Source organism: Coturnix japonica, chromosome 4, assembly GCF_001577835.2.
Source record: "Coturnix japonica isolate 7356 chromosome 4, Coturnix japonica 2.1, whole genome shotgun sequence".
Lineage (NCBI taxonomy): Eukaryota > Metazoa > Chordata > Aves > Galliformes > Phasianidae > Coturnix > Coturnix japonica.
Window position 1 is genome coordinate 414,092 of NC_029519.1, and position 18,842 is coordinate 432,933.

General features: G+C 52.9%; 1 protein-coding gene across 1 annotated transcript in view; it reads left to right on the plus strand.

The window, feature by feature from the left end:
* Nucleotides 1-441: 441 nt before the first annotated feature.
* Nucleotides 442-18,842, plus strand: part of AR (androgen receptor) — a 47,112-nt gene continuing 28,711 nt past the window's right edge. Inside the window, exon 1 of the mRNA XM_015860019.1 lies at nucleotides 442-1,740. Coding sequence (XP_015715505.1) covers nucleotides 776-1,740 — 965 coding nt within the window. The 5' untranslated portion in view covers nucleotides 442-775. The remainder of the gene's footprint in view (nucleotides 1,741-18,842) is intronic.

The window sequence follows — 18,842 nt, forward strand, 5'->3', positions numbered from 1 at the left end:
TATGCAGATACTGAAGGGTAAAGGAGCACGTTAGGGCAGCGCGGCTGAGCTAAGGCCCGACGGCAGTGCCAGCGTCCAGCGAGGGGAACGCTTTTCCCTGAATTCTGGCCTGCCGCACAGATTGGAGCAGCCGGAGGGCAGAATAGTGCGGGTCGGGGACACCTCAGAGATGATCGGGTCCGCCATTCGCAACCAAAGCGGGGCTGAGGAACGACGAGAGGCACCCACCGCGTGCCGGGGACGGGCGGGAACGGGGATGGGGGAAATCGAGCTCCGCGGCACCCAGGCATAGGAAGAGGAGAGCGGAGCGGAGCGGTCCCGGCCCCCTCCCAGAGCTCGCCACAGCCCCAATCCGCCTGGGAGGGCCGCGCCGGGGGCGGTGGAGCGGGCGGCGGCGCTGCTGTTCCTCGCCGTGCGGGGCCGCCCCCGGGGTTCGCTCTCACCGCCCCCAGCGCGGCCCCCGCAGCCGCCCGCGAGTTACCGGATTAATCATTGCGGAGACTCGGGACCGAATTTACGGCGCGGGGCGGTCTTCGTCTCCGCGCCTCCTCTCGGCGCGATCCTGCCTCCCGCCGCCTCTCTCCCGGCCGCCGATCAAAAGCGCTGCAAGGAGCCGCGCGCGGCAGACGCCGGAGGAGGCCCGGCCCGAGCACCTCCTGGCCCAACTTTCCCTGCTTGTTGCGCGGAGCCCCGCGCCGCGATGGGAACCGCGGGGCTGAGCAGCCGCTAAAGGGGCAGCGGCCGAGGAGCGCAGCTCGAATCTCGCTCCGCGGGCATGGAGGTGCAGCTGGGGATCGGGCGCATGTACCCGCGGCCGCCGGGACGGACCTTCCGCGGCGCCTTCCAGACGTTCTTCCAGAGCGTGTGCGAAGCTTTCCAGGCGCCGCGGGACGAGCCGGGCCCCGGCCTGCCCGCACCGGGAGCCCCGTGCCCGCAGAGCCCCCGCCCGCCGCCCGTCTCCTCACCCTCGTTCCTGCCGCTGCCCGAGCCCTGCGCCGCCGCCCGCCCGGCCATGGGCTCGCCTTTCCCGTGCACCGGGGACCTGAAGGAGCTGCTGGGCGAGCCGGGAGCCCTGCCTCTTCTGCCTCCCGAGGCCGAGCCGGGGGCCGGGCGAGCCGAACCGGCGCCCAAGGAAGACTTTCTGGGCGACAGCGCCAAGGAGCTCTGCAAAGCCGTGTCAGTCTCCATGGGACTGGCGGTGGAGGGGCTGGAAGCGCCCAGAGAGCCGCCGCCCCGCGAGGACTGCATGTTCGCGCTACCCGGAGGGCCGCCCCGCGCCCCGCGTCCCGACGCCGCCGAACCTCCGGAGCAGCCCGCACCGGCCGCCTTCAAGAGCAGCGGCGCCGAGGCAGCCCTGGCCGTCGAAGTGCCAGCGGGGCTGCCGCTGTACCGTGTCTCCCCTCCGCCCGAGGAGCCTCCCGGCCGCGACTGCTTCGTCCTCCCGCCGCCCGCCCGTATCAAGCTGGAGAGCCCCCCCGAGCCCGCGGCCATCGGCTCCTGGGGCTCGCCGGTCCCCGCACCGCCGTGGCCCTCCTTCTTCGCCGACGAGGGTCAGCTGTACGGACCCTGCGCCGAGCCGCCCCCCGGAGCCTTCGGCTGCGTCCGCGCGGAAAACGCCGACTTTGCCGCCGATGCGTGGTACCCGATGGCTCGGGCGCCCTACTCCGCCCCCGGCTCCTGCATCAAGAGCGAGCTGGGACCCTGGGCAGAGGGCTACGCCGGAGCCTACGGCGACGTCCGGTAAGTACCGCCCGTCTCACTGCCGCTCGCGGTTCCGCCGCCCCGTTCTTCCCGCAGCTCCTCTCAGTGCTGCGTGCGGGTGAAGCTCCGCTGCGTCCCGAGCACCGCCGGTGTGTGATAGCCATCCTCAGCAGCATCGTTCTGCACCGAGCGGCGCTGAGTGTGGGCGTGCAAACACCTAGCGGGCTTTGCGGCTCCGGTTTGAGTACGAGTTGATGCTTTTTGGGTAGAGATAAAGCGGTATTCACGGAAAAGAAGAAAACACTGATGTGTTTGGGAAGATGCGCTTGGTAGTAGTAGTAGTTTTCTTGGTGAATTAATCACACACGCGCACACACAAAAGGTGTCTGTCTCTGCACAGTAAGCACACAGAGTGCAAAGCAGCGGTCAAACGTTACACTTCTGTGCGGCTCTGAGCGATCCCCTCCTCATAGCCAAGAGCGTTACCGACGGAGAATTGCTGGAGCCGATAGAACCGGGAGTGAGAAAACGCCGATTAGGGGTTTTTCCTTGAGTTTTGGAAACCGAAAAGCGTCAGTAGGCACAGAGGCAGCCCCGGGTGAGCCACAGCGCTACACCTCGCTGGGCGCTGCGATCAGAGATGGGAACACAATGGGATTTTCCCTGTAAATAAGCTCCTAGCAAACACATCCCACCTGAGCTGCTGTGCTCAAAACGCTGCAAAATGTTTGCTGTGCTGCAAAAATGCTGCTTTGAAGTGCTCACATTTGTGGGGGTTAGCGTAGTAATTGTCATCTATGCAATAATATATTTGTGTGTTCTACTTAGAAGCAGTTTGGGGGGAAAAAATGGGACAAAAGTGAGGAAGGGTCACACTGAGTGCAGCTGTGAACAGAATGCCCACAGCAGGACCTGCATTGCACAGTGTGCTGCTTCTGAGGCATATAAAGCTGCTGAGAGCTGTGTGAAGTCGGTTGGGATGGGTGCAGCTGAAGGAGTTTTGCTTCTCAATTACTGACACCTGAAGATGGAGGTACCTGGGAGCAGTGGGCAAAGCTCAGGGCTGTGCTGTCTGCCTGTGAGCCCATGCAATATAACTGCTTATAGGTATGGATCATTGGGTGAAGTGTGGCAAAGTTGTGTGTGTGTGTGTGGTTCTCTCTTCCCATCCCCTGCTGTCCCGTGCCTAGCCACATCTGCAGTAGAGCTTGGGGGGACCCTGCATTCTTTAGAACACCTTGCTTTGGTCCCAGTGCTTCTGCACTGCTGTGTGGTCACAGTGAGCAAGTGGCAGTGCTTTACCCCACTGTGTGTTTGGTACAATGCTGGGAGGAACACCAGTCTGTGCTCATGCTGAAGCTGTCTGGGTTGCTCCCTCAGGTTTGTGTATGTCTGGGTGAGATCTCACTGCACCACATGTAGTCCCTCTGCTGCTTCTCTTCAGGGTTTGTTTTCTCCTGGCTTTGCAGCAGCAGCAAGTCAGGCCGGAGCTGGAAGCAGCGTGTCCTGCCTAGCTCCGGCAGAGCGGTGCTAAGGAAGGAGGGATGAGGAAGTTGGAACATTTCAGTGAGGTGCTTGTGTTGAAGGGCAGTCTGCTTGGCCCTCATGTAACCCTGCTAGTTTCCAAAGGTGGTTGGTGGCAATCCTACCCCAAATGACATGGGATGCCAGCTGCAGGGCTCTTAGCAGTGGCACTGTCCTGTTGCACTTCAGGTTCCTATGCCTTTGTAACTGGCAGCTGCAGTACAGCCTACGATTCTCTGAGTGCTTGCAAAGTCTGAGTTAGGTAAAGGTACTTTAGCAGTTAGATGCCTTACCCTGTATGCAACATCAAGTCCTGAACACAACATCTGTTTCTTAACATGCTTGTAGAGGGCTGTTTATAATTAACTTTTACATAGAGCACTGTGGGTTTAGTTTTGGAGTTTCCCTTCCAGAGCCCTGAGAAAATGTGGCTGCCTGGTGGGGCTGAGGTGCCATGATTGTTCTGGTGGCACACGGCTATGATGTGACACTGACAGCAGCAGCCAGGCGCAGCATTAGCCCCGCTCAGATGCTGTCCCTGGGGTCCCACTGCTGCTGCTTGCTGTGGGAAGCTATCTGGGTACGGTGTGGGATGGGACTTTAGCAGTAGTGGTGTCAGAGCTGCGATGTTTGCAGCATTACTGCCTGCCCCTGTGCTTGTGCAGAGGTTTGCCTGGGTTTAGAGACGCTGCTATGTTACATAGGAAACAAAGCGGGCATTAACACAACTTGACGGAACGTTAAGCTTTTGATACAATGTATGTGAATATGGCAGCAGTGCTTGTGTGTGATTAGCGACTTAATCCAAGCTTTTGTTCCACTGCGGGGTTGGGGCTACTGGTCTCTGCTCTATCAGTTGAGTGACTGTTGCCTGCGGTCTGTAAGGTGACCATGTAACAGAGTGGACACTGACTCGACAGAATAAATTGAAGCTCACAGGGTCAAAGTGACTTTAAGATTAGAACGTAGAAACATGTAAAAGGTTTAGGCTGTTTTAAATTAAAATAAATGCAAAGAGGGAGCTGTTGTTGCCATAATGGGCACTAAGGTGATAAAAGAATTCAGGGGACATTTGGCTCAGAGAAACCTGGCTCACCCTGTAGTGCCCACAGGGCATTTCCTATTGTTGCTGTCTGCTTTGTGACCCCATGTGTGTTGGTTGAACCTCTCTGCAGATTCCATTCTCTGGTCCTGTTGCAGTTCGTGTGGGTGCATGCTCTGGGGTTACACATCACTTGGCACAACGGCCACACACTCTACTTTGTGGCCAGTCCCACAATCATGATAACACTCACAGATAACACCTGTAACAATTTCTGCCTTTTGGAGGAGAAGATAAGGTTCTGGCAATGACATCAAGGGCAGCTTCTTCCCTAGAAGATGAGGCCATGTGGAAGGCTGTATTTCTGCAGTGCTGGGCTCCCCAGCCATGCCATGCTTCTCAGCTTTGCCCCTGCACTGCCCTGTTCCCCCTGGCTGTGCCATGCTCAGCTCTGTGCCAGCAGCCCACACCATGCTCGTCTGTGCTGGACTTTGCACTGCAGATCCCCCAGCTTTGTGCTGGAAGCACTCAAAGGCTTTTGCAGAAGTGTGATTCTCCCTCCCACTGTTGCCAACCTGACCTTTCTGCTCAGGAATGGCAATATTATGCAAATATTTCTTTTGAAGAGGAGCAGTGTGTGGAGGAATGCTGTTTCTGAAGCCCATCCCTGGGGCCAGCTCTGTAACGTATACAAATAGTACATGGCTGTGGGTACGGATCCCATGGGCAGTGCGCTGCAAGCAGCTGGGAAAGTCACTGATGTGCTAAGGCGCTCTCTGATGGCTCCTGATAAAAGGAGGGGGAAAAGCATAAGAAAAAATTCTTCCTCATCGCCATTCAGTTCTTGTTTGTTTGTTTGTTTAACTTCTGTAAATGCAGACGTTGGCACTGCTATGGTCAGTTCCCTCAGCTGGGTTTGGATTTTTCCCACACCACATAGGGAAGTATTTGCCCCTCTCAAGGAGAGTTTGGGCACTGCATTCTGACACTGTTGCATGAGGCACAGTGCAGAGCACAGCAGCCGTGTCTGCCGCACACTCCATCTCACTCAGTAGGCCATGAATTGCACCAGTGCTGAGTCCTACAGGCTGCAGCAGAGATCACTGCAAACTTGTAGTGTGAGGTACCATCCCTGGGGCACACCTGCTTGTAGTCACTGTTGCTTGCTTCTGGTAGTGCTTTACTTCCATGCACAACCAGAGCCATGCAGATAGGGCTGGGGTGAAGTTCCACTGGAACACAGCACTCAGAGGCTGCTTCCAGAGGTTCCCCACTGATGGACTGAGGAGGCTGCTCTGAGCACAGAATGGTATACAGAGATGGTTCCTAAATAGCACTGTTGTTTTGAGGAACAGAGACTCCCATGGGAGCTGCCTCCTCAGCAGGTATGCAGAGCTGCTCCTCTGTTGTGCCTGGGCTGGGCTGCGGGCAGCAGGAAGGGGCAGCAGCTGCAGAGTGGGCTCTGCCTGTACAGTGTCCTCACAAAACAGCACCTGTGGGTCACCCAGTGTTGGTAGAAAATCACGTGAGGTTCTACCGCACTTCCAAGAACTGTTTGCAAAATGGCAGCTTATAAGGCCAATCTCATTTCATAGAATTTTTAGAGTTGGAAGGGACCTTTAGTGGCCATCTAGTCAAACTCCCCTGCAATGAACAGGGACATCCGCACCTCAGTCAGGTTGCCCAGGGCCTGATCCAGCCTCACCTTGAAAGTCTCCAGGGATGGGGCATCCACCACATCTCTGTGCAATCTGTTCCAGTGCCTCACTGCGCTCACCAGGAAAGACTTCTTCCATATATCTAACCTATTTTTTCCTTCTTTAAGCTTGAAGCCATTTCCCCTTGTTCCATCACTGCAGACCCTGCTAAAGAGTCGGTCTCCTTTCCTGTAGCCCACCTTTAGATACTGACAGGCTGCTATCAGGTCACCCTCCAGCCTTCTCCAGGCTCTCAGCCTGTCCTCACATGAGAGGTGTTCCATTCTGTTGACTGTTTTTGTGGCCTTCCTCTGGATGCACTCCAAAAGGCCTATGTTTATCCTGCACTGAGGACTCCACATCTGGATGCTGTGCTTTAGGTGAGGCCTTGTTTGCTTTATTCATGCTTAGCTGTACAAACCATTCTCATTGTATTTTGGTGCTTTTCCATCAGTTAATTCTCATTTATCACAATGAGATTGTCTTTCCTAGTGTTAGGTGTGCTCACCCTGTAGGACTGTGCCCTTCCCAGGGCTGGCTGTGCAGCCACTTGCTGGTGCACGGGACCCTCCCAAATTGCTTTGAGGAGCGAATGAAGGAAAAACACCACTTTCCATTGTCCCTTATTAGCCAGTTTGCTTCTCGTGCTCTCATTGCTTTGGCTCCAGATTTCTTCCCCTGTTTATACCACTGGCACCAAGTCCCATGATAAGCTCTCCTGTCTGCCACCATGTCTATGCCCCTGCCCAGCTTTGTCCCCTCACACTGCAGGGTCTGTGCCCCATGGGTGCTGTGCAGCTCTGTGCTTTCTCATTCATTCACTGCAAAAATATTCCAGGGCACACTCCCCCCCACAGCATCCATCCTCCTCGATGCTTTCCCTAGCTCTGCTCTCCAGCTTTTGCATTGCTGAGTTCTCACTCCCTGGAAATTGGTTCCAAAGCCTCATTCTTGGTGTGTTCACTGATTTTTCTTTCCCAATTTCCCTTAAGCATTTGATGCAATGAAAGGGTGAGCTCTGCGGGGCACTTGTCCGAGGACTTAGAAAAATTTATCAAAGGAATAATACATTGAAAGGTGTGAGAGCACAGGTGGAGCTTTGTTACAGGGGCGTTTGCGTTCTCTTTCTGTCATGGCAAACCACTGCAGCAGCTCAGGGAAAGCGAACATTTGCCGGAGACAGCTCTTCTCCCCTCCTCTCCTCCCCCGGCCCCGGCAGCTCCTGCGGCCTTTCCTTTGGTTACAATATTCGACAGTATTACTTTGTTACGCAGATGCCGCTGTTCCTCCTTCGCTCTGCATTCAGTCCGCAGCGCCAGAGCGCAGTTCGGCGAAGGAAGTCCGCTCCAGCCGGAGAACTCGGGTGAAACATCGGAGGTGCTTCGGTGCTTCCTGCCGAGGCTAAAAGGGCCTTGTGTATTTTAGCGACTGCGGACGGGGATTAGGCACTATGTGCAGCTTGGGTGGGGGGTCCTGGCCGGCAGCCCCCGGAGGCGCGGCATGATCGCATCCCCGCGCACCGTCCACGGGCGTCGTGGCATCGGACGGCCCTGGGATGTTGCACGAGGCTGGCGGTTCCTGGAAGTCTCTGCCCCCGGGCCTGGCTCGGGGCCGAGGGGCGTGGGACGGTCCGTGAAGCAGTTAAAACAAAACATTGTATCACGGCACTGAATGCCATCTGCGCTCCAGATACCCCTTCGGGGAAGGGCGGCGTTTCCCCGCTCCCTACGGCCCTTTTAGCCGCGCCTGCTCCTGGTGGGGGGCGCTACTCTGTGCCCGTGCCAGGACGGCACCGCGGAGCTGCAGCGGAGCAGGCAGAGCCTCGGGCTCAGGGTAAACCCGCAGTGAAACGGCTGATGGGAGCTCGCTGTGGGTGCTGGGATGGGTGCAAATCCCAGCGCATCTCCAACCACCCTGAGAGCGGGAGGCGGTGCCATTTCTTGCATCAAGGAAACCAAAAATTTCCTAAAATATATTGCAGATTTTTGTGGTTGTGAGGGAACACTTTGTCCCGGTGTGATGAAAGCAGTTTCTTTTTGCAGAGTTAAAAATAATTTGTAATAGAGAAAAATAGCTCTCCGGCCTGTAGTTTTTGCCATCCTTGTTGTCTCACCATTTCTTCAAATTCTGACTGTACAAATCATTGGTTTTAAGGTGTGGGTGCTGATTTCTGTGTTGCGTGCTGCTGTGATCTGCTGTTGGGGCATGGGGTGCTCTGCTGCTTCGGGCCTGGCTGCTCTCTTGCAGATGGATCCTTTCCTGCTGTGACTGTAAGCCAGCACTGCAGAGATAAAGATGAGAGCAAAAACCTTCCCATTTTATCATCCCAGGATTGATAGTGTTTTGAGTTTATCAGATGAGCATTCACTGAAAGGCAGCTGTGCTGTGGGAAACTCTCTAGGAAGAAACCTTTGCTGCTGCGAGCTGCTCAAGCAGATCCTTGCAGTGTGTGCAAGTGGTTGTGTAACTGAGAGCCAAATGTGTATGGAGGGAAAGACCAGCTCCCACTCAGCCTGAACCTGTAGCCAGGGAACCAGGGTGGTCAGAGAGTGCAGATCTCATGAGCAGTGGTGTGAGCCCACAGCCGGTTCACCCTGAGCATCCCTGGACACGGCATGCTTTGGGGCAGGATTTTGGTGATGGTGCTGCACACTGATCTGTGTCTTATGAGCAGCAACTGAGAAAACAGGGGTGATTCGTTCTGGGGCAGAGGAGGCTCAGGCAAGACCTCATTGCTCTCTCCAGCTCCCAGAAAGGAGGCTGTAGTGAGGTGGGTTTGGTCTCTGCTCCCAGGTAACAGTGTTAGGATGAGAGGTGATGGCCTCATGTGCCAGGGGAGGCTGAGGTTGGGTATTAGGAACAATTTCTTCTCCAAAGAGCAGTGATGCATTGTCACAGCTGCCCAGGGAGTTGGTAGAGTCACTTTTCTAGGAGATGTTCCATAATTTTGGAAATGTGGCACTGAGGGTTGTGGGGTTGGAGGTCTGAGAGGGCTTTTCCAAGCTCAGTGATTCTGTGATTCTATGATTGCCCATCACTCAGGCAGTGCTCAGTACTCTGTGATGCTGGCTGTGATAGCAGGACCATGAGAAATCTGCTCTGGCAGCATGGTGACAGCATGAGGTGAGAGGAACCCTATGCCTTGTGCCTGTGGGGGAGCCAGGGCAGCTGCCAGGAAGGTTCAGGAACTGCGCTGCATGGAAATAACTGAGTGCACACTTTGGTGTTATCCCTTCATTCTCCTCTGGCTGCGATGGGAGCGCAGTGCAACCAGCCCACGTCACCACACCACCTGCAGGACGGGCAGACACGGCAACATGTGCTGGGATAGAGACTGCAGCTGGTCACTCATAGCCCAGAAGAGCAGAGCAGATTATGGTCAGGCGGTGCTGCAGTGCTCACTGGGCCGATGTGGTGGCAGAACCTAGCTTGGGTGCACTGGGATTTTAACTCAGTGCTGCTGGCCTTGGGATTGGCAGTCATGGCACGCTGCGTGCACCAGAATTGCTTTTATTTTGTAACAATAATGGTGCTATGAGAAGGCTTGTTGGAATAAAATATAGTGGCCCTGTTGTCATGGCAAACACCCTGCTGGACAGGCTGTGTGCTTACCCAGTGTGGCGCTTCTCTCCTGCAGCCCTGGGCGTTAGCACAGTACTGCCCACGTATGCTCCATTCTGCTTTAACAACAATGATTACAGCCCTGGCTCCTCCTCAGGAGTGATTGTAAATGAAGTTCAATATATCTTCTAATAGTGACAAAAATGCTACAAGGAGTTTATGGTAATTCTGTGGCAATTCCAGAAGCACTGCTGAGCAGCAGCTCATTTAGCGTCCAGGCAACTGGGCAAAATAGATTATGATTCCTTCTCAATAAATAGGGCGGGAGAGCAGAGTTTTTGTGAGTGGGTGCTTTGGCACAAATCCCTCTGGTTATGAATGTGACCCCTGCCTGCCCCAGCACTGCCTGCATTGGGCTCCTGAGCTGAAGGACTGGGGCAGTTCTGGAGGCCAGAAGGGCAGGGATGCACTGCAACCACCATTAGTAGTGTCATTCACCCTGGCAGAGCCTGGTCCTGTGCAGCCTGCCACCAGGACTGCATTTGCAGGGCACAGCACCACAGGAGAGTGCTCCACCCTCTGCTTTTTTACTTTTAACGTGATTTGAGCAGGAGCCAGGAGGAGCAAGGTCATCTGTGCTCTGCTGGGGCTTGGAAATGCCAGGCTCTGTAAATGGGAGAGCCTGTCTACAGAATGAGAACACAGCCAGATGCTGACACTCCTGAGAAGTAGTACAAACTGTTTGTCAGGAAGCAAACAGAACATGGTGTGGTTTTGCAGTAATGGAAACCATCTTGAAGCTCAGCCCCAGCTCCGCAGGTGTTTTCGTACAGTGGGTCTGTGCTGGCGCAGAAAGGGCACCTACTGAGGTGGCCTCCAGTCTCCTTCAGGCATCCCAGGTGTCCCTGCAGCAGTTCTGTGCAGTGCCCACTGATTTTCTGGGCATCAAAGGCAGAATGCAACACATGCTGTACAGTCCTGGAGCCAGAGGGGATGCATTCCTCCTGGCACTCCTGTGCTCAGCTTGGGCATGCTTGGGGGCACTGGAGGATACCAGTGGCACATGGGAGTCTGTGGATAAATTCAATGGCACCTCCACTGTCCCACCTGCCCACGGCTGCCGCATTCCTGGAGGAAGCTCTCACAATGCCCAGAGGTGTAGGTAGGCAGATGGCAGCTTTCCCAAAAGCATTTTCCAAGTGCACCAGGACATGTTCAGCCCCTCGGATAGGGCAGGAATGTATGGTGCTTTGCTGTCCTACTGTTGCCTTTCCAAGATGGTACTTTTCTGGTGTTTCTCCCTGTCTCCTTAGCAGTTTGATTCCTGCTACATATTTCAGCTGCATTAGCTTCTTTGCTGGTTAGAAAAAGCAGGAAAAGCTCTCTGACCTTGGCTAGCGTGCTGAGAACAGAACGAGAATGAGTCCTAGTATCAGACATTCCCAGTGAAGGTTCCTTCCTCCCCCCACCACGTGTCGGGACTGCACGGTGTGGGTGCTGCTGGGAGGGCTTCAGTGGGCTCTATGCAGTGCTGTTCTCCTATTAGAAGGAAAGAAAAGGAGAAAAGAAATTTGTCTGCCAGACAGTTATTGCTTTAATCCGGGTGGCAGTGAGGTGCATTAACTGGAGTGATCCCACATGAAAATGCTTTTCAGATGATCTGGATTTCTTTCTGGATTTTCTACGGATGCGTGCATGCATTTGTGGCCATGGCTTGTGTGTCTGTGTGCTCCTGCTCTTCCAGAAACATGAGACAGTCAAAGGGAGAGGGGCAGATTGGCCCCATCCCTCACTCTATACCCATGGTGGATTTGTCTTGCTGCTAGCTGAGGAGAGAGCTGAGTGAGTGCTCTCAAGGCTGGGTGCCTAAAATTAGATCTGACATCTGTGTTTTGGTTTACAGACAGGCTTGGAAGAAAAATGGTTCCTGGCTGCTTAACTGCTGGGGGAGCATGAGGCAGGGGCAAGACAGGAGCAAAGCAGACACAGCACTGTTCAGTGCAGCTGGGCCAGGAGAGCTGTGGCCTCGCAGTGCTTCAGCATCCACTGTGGCCATGTGGGTTGGTGCTGCTCCCGTGGTGCCAGGAGAGGCTCTGTCTGGAGCCATGTTCTGCTGGGACTGTGCTGGGAGCTGTGTTTCCCAGATGTGACAGACACTGCACTGCATGGTGTGCATCCCTGGATACAGTGTGCTACCAGCATTCATTCTTATGAGGCAACTGCACCCAAGGGTCACTGCTGAGCACACCTGCAGGGTCCTTTCTAGCACACTGCACATGTTCAACACAGGCCTGAGTGCTCCAAGGTGCAGGGTAGTGGCAGGGGCTCTCAGGCAGCAATGTGTGTTGCAGTGTGGTGTGGGGCCACAAAGCACAGCTGGTGACAAGCTGCTGGTGCTGGTGCAGAGGGATGTGACTCTGGGTGCTGTGCTGGTGAGACTGAGGGTGCCAGGAAGGCTGCAAAAACATGAAGCCTTCCTTATAACTTGCATGGTTTCTCTTTGAGATGACTCAGAGCATGATCTGCTTTGAGGACATGGAAAGATTGTGCCATTGTGTAAGTTGTGAGGTCTTCTCCAGAAAACAAGTGGTTTGACAGTGGTGTGAATTTGTGCAGATACAGCCTATACCGCCCTCCAGACAAAATATCCCAAACCTCCTCTCTGCCCCAGCAATTGTATCTATGCAGGGGCTTGGTCATGCTATAAACACACCTAAAAATAACAGGAGTGCAACTGCACTGAGTGCTGATGTTACCAGGGTTGGGGCTGCCCCAAGCACTGTGGTGCTCTGGGGGAAGTGGTGTGCCCAGGACTCCCTCCCCACATCCCGTCTCTCTGTGGGGCTGCCTGTGGGCAGCGCTGTGCCTCCTGGGTTGACTGCTTCTGCTCTCATCGCTGTTCGTCTTCTGGATATTCCATGCAAGATTTTGCTATTATCTGCCCGTTTTCAACTGAAGCTTCATCCAATAGTAAAAATACAGAATTAGCGATGCTGGTTTCTGTAGCAATAATTTCACAGCCAAAAAAAACTGGGAAAAAATATTATAGTTTCAAATATCCAGGCCTGGAAGCTAATCCTCAGCAGGCAGGCACAGAGCTCTTCCATTCTGCTGCAGGAGCCGCATTTGGGATTTGAGTTGTTGGGGACTCAGCCCTGTGCACACCAACCCCTTCCATGGGGCAATAACCAGGGGTTGGGATTATAAAGACAAAATTCCACCAGACGTTGTCTCTGGCTGCAGAGCTGATAGGGCAGTTTGTCTTCCATTAAGTGAGCAGTAAGAGAAGTGCTGCTATGCCTGTGTTGTAAGCAGGACAAGGTGTGGAGCCTGATTCCTACTTTCTCATTGCGAAAGAATGGGGAAACTGATGTTTATTAGGATCTATTGGACTCAAATATAATGGTAGGTGGTGCGCAGCTGTTGCTAAAGCCTGCAAGAGGCCAGATTCCCAGGAGAAGTCAGTGCCAGTTGTTTGCTGCATTGCTAAGCCAGCTCTGAAGTGGTCACATATCCAGAGAGAAACCAGTGTATTCAGACAGGGCAGTTCAGGGTGGTCGTCCAGAGCAAGACCCGCTTGGGGCTGAGCAGGCTGCAAATGCAGAAGAATTTCTTCCTGCCTGGCTGAAAGATGAGACATGAAGCAGTGGCACAGAACCTCAGGCAAAGATAAGGCAGTGTAGTTTACAGCTTACAAGTGATGTTTCTTGGCTTCAGCAGACAATTAATGTGAGAAACAGTCTGTTTTGGTGAATTTAGTCCTGTCTTAACAGAAGAATGTTCACATTTCTTTTGATTTTAAGGACCCATTTCATCACAATTTAAGCATTCTTCCAGCATCTGATAAATAAAAAATGAGCTGTACAACACTTTCTGGAAGATCTAAAGTCAAGTCATTGCCTCAAAAACAGATACATGTTTGCTGAACAGGAGAAAGCTCTTGTTAACAAAAACAGCAGCATCAGCCTCTGGGAAGATATCAGTATGGCCCAATTGAAAAGGAAAACATTCAAAGCAAAATGAAAATGTGAACTGATGTTCACTGCTGCACTGGATACCCCGCTGGGTGTGCTACAGGGCTGAGCATGCTGCTGGGATGCAGCTTCCAGCCCCCAGCACTTCCTGTGCTGTGCCATCCCCATCTTGCAGGCACTGCTCCCTGCTCCACCTGTCCCTCTGCTGCCAGAGCGGTGTGCTTCTGTCCTTATGGCCATGCTGAAGATGTGCAAATGGTCCTGACCACACCCCACATATGCATGGTTTGCCCCCATGGCAGCCATGTGCCTGCGGTTTTCCTGTGCCTGTATTAATCTGAAGGGGAGGATTCCTCAATCCTGCCTGAGAATCAGGCAGGGAGGGTCTGGCTGTGAGCAGCGGGTTTGGTGGGAGCAAATGTGTTCTCACACCCACAGAGTGTGTATTCTGCTGCTGACAGCGCTGTTGACAATTTGTGTTAGTGCTGGAGAGGGGTGCTGGTTTGTTTGTGGCTGTATGAGCAGACGTGACTCGCAAGTATTACTCTGTGGGTGCTGTGAGCAGAGATTCCCTGTTGGGGTTATAAATGTGCTGGCATTAAGATCCATGTAGTACAGAAACAAAGAGGAATCTGCTTGTGAAGGATGTGTGGAAGGGCAGCATGGGTCCCCTGGCCTTTGCTGCATCCCACACTGTGTTTGTCAGGTATTCCTGAGGCCAGCAGCCCCATCCCCTTACTGCTACTGCAGTGCTTAATGAGTATCTCTGTGCTGGAGGCAGATGGCTGAGCGTCCCCAGAGCAAAGCCAAGTGTTGGTGTGCCTGCAGCCCTCTGACCAGGGGGTGGTGCCTCTGAGCATGAGATGTACTTCATTATTTGTGATTTTCCCTGTAGTCACATTTTGCCAGCAGACAATTGAGGACTGAAGATTGTGGTGTGTGTTAAAGTAACTCAAAAGCACTGTACAGGATGGGCTGTTTCCTTGGGAAATAAGCAGGGTTCTGTGCAACCACAGACACCAAGGTCCTGTCCTTGTGGATTCCAGGTGACTTCAGTCACCAGGGTGATGCTGCACAGCTGCTGCTCAGGGCTGGTGTTTCTTCACACTGCTCCTTTTTCACTATTTGTCTTCTTGGTGCTCAGTAATCAGGTGAGTCTCCTTTAACTTTGTGATTGTTTTATGCCTGCCTCGTTCAGGAGGTGTACAGGTGCTTCCTCCATTTGGTGAAATCAAATGTTTTATCTTCTCCTTTTCTGTGCTGATATGTTGATGCTGCTCCTCAAGCTCATGGGATAGAGCTTAGGCTTTGGAGCAGCAGCAATTTCAGCCTTATGCCCAAACAGCCATCTGCTGCCTGCAGAGGCACCCGTGCAATGCTGGGACTAGAGAGGGGCTCTGCTCAGGCTTTATGGAGCCTTTAGTAACCTCAAATTCCATTTTCTGCTTCATTTCGAGGCATGTCTGGAAGGTTTGAGCTAATTGGTTGGATGTTAGGGGTAAGTTCTTTACTAGGAGAGTGGTGAGGTCCTGGAACAGGCTGCCCAGGGAGGTTGTGGATGCCCCATCTTTGGAGGTGTTCAAGGCCAGGTTGGATGGGGCACTGGGCAACCTGATCTAGTAATTGTGGAAGTCTGGTGGCCCTGCCAGGCAGGGGGGTTGGAGCTTCATTATCCTTGAGGTCCCTTCCAACCCAGGTCATTCTGTGATTCTGCGAATTGTTGGGGTAAGATCAGGCTTCCCAGGTGTGCCCTGGTGGTGCAGTGGTAGAAGTACTGCTTGCAACACCGGCGGCCCGGGTTCGAATCCCCCCTGTGACGCAAGTGGTAGAAGTGCTGCTCTGCTACACAGAGGCTCGAATCCTGGGGGTTGGACTCGATGATCTCTAAGGTCCCTTCCAACCTACACGAGACTGTGATACTGTGATACTGTGAGGGAATGAACTCTACTTTCCTGTGTCCACCAATAGGCACAGGACAGTTTGGTTGGGCTTTTGAAAAAGTATTTTAAAAAGAGTAATTTATGAGATTTGTGAGCAGAGTCATGCAGCTGGGCTTTGCAGAGAGCCTTCCCCTGGTCCCCACCGTGCTTCCACCTGCAGTAGCAGTGCCATGCTGCGGGCGTGCTCACCCAATGGACCCTGTTCTGGGGGTGTGCTCGTCCCTCTCCCCCCACAAGGGGCACCACGCACCCGCAGCGGTGCCAGGAAGATCAAATTCCCACATGTGTTCACCTGGACATGTCTCTTGTCCACACTGCACCATCCTCTGCTGCCTCGGAGATGCTATCTTGGTTCTCTGCCTTCAGCAATTACACACGAAAACAAAGCACAGGCAGTTCAGAAACACAGTCAAGGCTACTTAGAAAAAGGGAAATAATTTCAGTGTACAAGGCTGCATGTTTTTGAAGTATTTTAACAGATAGGACGCATTAAAGTTTCCAGGCAGCTTTGCTATCTGAGGCAGCGCAGTGTGGCGATGCTTTGAGGCCCCTCACTGCTATAACCAGAGCAGCAGCAAGAGGGGAATGTGTACAGCAAGGTAAGGCTCATTCCTGAAATGTACCCTTGTGCTCTTAGCAGTGCTGGTGCTGTGATGTGACTCATAAGCCCTTGTCCAGGCAGAGCTATGCAGTTCCACTGACAGGAGGCTGCTATTTTTAATGTCTTTCTTGAAAATGCCACATACAGAAGATACCATTGTAAAGGCAGCAGTTAATGCAAATACCATCGCCGTAGCTCAGATGTGACATTAGTTGAAATGGCTGGGAAAGGTCCTGCATCATCCAGGTCTCTGTGTGTGTCCTCAGTTTGGGTCTTGATGTCCCCACGGGCACTTTTGCCTGATGGACCTTTCCATGTAGCACTGCAGGATGCAAAGCTGCCAGCACGTTGTGATGTGTTCAGCACAGCACAGCTATATCCGAGTGGGTGCAAACAGTAACAGTGCACTGATCAAGGAGTGAGGTGATGCAACAATGAGATTTTGCCAAGCATAAAAGCACAGCCATTCACAGAACAGTGCTGTAAGTCTTCGTTTCAGACTGGTGGGTAGTCCTGTTGCAGCTGTGGGAGTAATTTTAGCATGAGAAATGTAAAATTGAAGTGGATGGAAATCGTGTTTGCTCTGTTATGCTAAACTGAAGAAAAACAGAGGGAGTGCAACCAGTGCTTGTGGTGTTGTGTTAACACGGTGGAATGCTTAACTAATTGGACTAATTACAGCAGGTGGGAATGGACTGCAGAAGCCGTGCTGGTGCCAGAGCAAGTGTATTCCTTTATGATGACAGTACCTGGGCATGGGGAGAGATGGGCAGCTGAGCCTCAGCTCTTGCTGGGTTGGATGCAGCTTTATGGCTGAGATGGAGACTTTGGAGGATACAAGGAGTGGTTGGTTGGCTTCTGTCCTACCCATGACTGTCTTTGGTCTTCTGGGAGTGTTGTGAAACCGATGCTGTTTGGTGAAGGTAACCATTGACAAGCAAATGATTACTTTACAGAGTTACAGTTCCCACTCTATAGAAATATTTGCATGTGTTATGAACTCAGTAGACTCTGCTCATTTTCCTTCCAAGAACCTTTCTGAAATGGCAGTAAATCCCTCCCTGTAGCAGTAAGAGATAGTGAGGCTGTTTGGATTCCGCTGTGGAAGTGGCTGAGTGCGGTGTGAGCAGCTCTTGACCTTGGCCTTGTGTTGTGGGTGGGGCTGGAATCTCATCCTGACGTCACTGCTCCACAAGTTGTGTCTGTGTGCACTCTGCTATCTCCCTTCTTTGGGTTTCTGAGGCAGTCTGACTCTTGCCATATATTGTGCAAACTGCCTTAGTGTGTTTTAAGCCTCCTGCAATACTCAGTACTTATTTTCTGGAGCCCTGCAGTGTAGGAGGAGCAGCAGAGCCTGGGTGTGCAGCATTGCACACTGTGAGCAGCAGACCTCACACTGCCTGCAGCCCCTCTGCCCCACAAAGGGCTGCCTCCTGCTGGGGGTGGTTGTAGGCACTCTTCCCATCAGTCCTCCACTGCTGGCTCATCACTGTGTCACCGCCAGTGTGTTCTGAGAGTCCTCTTAAAAGGTCTCTTAGAAACCAGTTGGAAAATAGATCATTAAAGGTACCATCATTGCAGTTCCTACTCCAATACCTGCCTTTTATGTTACATTTTTCTTGCATTTTTTTTCCTCTATAAAGAGGAAAAAAAGGGCAAATTGGCATCTTTTTATTACTGTGGGCATTCCTGGCAGATGCTTTCAGCTCAGTGGGCAGTGAAGGCAACTCAGGCATAGGAGCACTCTGCAGGCTGTGCCACTCCATCTCACATCTCAGCTCTGTTGTGCCCTCCAAGGAGCAGCTGTTGTAACATCAGTCTTCATACATGATGGGAACTGGAAGTCAGAGCTTTCCCGAGTGCAGACCCCCGATGGCAGCAGAGTTACTGCAGGGTTAACTTTCAGTGTGTGCCTGTTCCCTCCTATCCCCATCTCTGTGCAGACCTGTACAGTGTGAGGCTATCAGAGAGCCCTATCTGCCTGTGGGCACACATACGAGTACCAAACACAGGTGTATGGAGCTACGGTGGTACTCATATGACTTTTCTCAGGAGGAACTCTTAAAAAATATGTTATGTTGTCTCATGCCACTCAAGCCCCAATTGCTAACTCACTTTGCAGCTTTAAATAATTAAGCCTCAAAAATATTCCAAGGTCTTTTTGATTCCTCCTGTCACCACAACAGCTGTTCCTGTGAGTCCCTTTTGCTTATTTCCTGCCTGAGATACACAGCAAAAATAACAGAAAAGCCTTACAGAGGGAGAGAAATTAATTCTTTTTAGATTTCTAATTGCATGTAGAGGAGAATGAGGGTAACAGATACTGAAGGAGAGGTCCAGCATTGCTGGAATCCCAAGAAATGCAGGATGAAAGAGACATTTTTAGCAAAGCTTTTGTATCATCCTGTTGTTTATTTCTTAGCAGCATTTCATTATGGCAGCAGCCAGAGCTGAGCCCCATGGTGATGCTGGTTGGGCTGTGGTGCTGCCAGGGCCCAGGAGGAAGTGGTGATGCAGCCTGGCCGTGCTGGGCTGGGAGAGTGCTGGTGTTTAGGGGTAAGGCAGAGTGCTGGGGGGGGGGATAAGACAGGAGGTGTTTGCTGCATCTGCCTAAACCAGGCAGGAGAGTTGTAGCCAGCACAGAGAGGGAGCTGGAAGGGAGCTCTGAGGGTGAGGAGTGGTGAGGAAAGGCTCTGACCCAAAGGGAGGTGGGTACGGTGCAGCTCTCAGGCACAGCCCTGAGCACAGGGAGTGATGGGACACAGCTCTGACAGGGGATTTGGGTAGTGCTGTGTAAGGCTG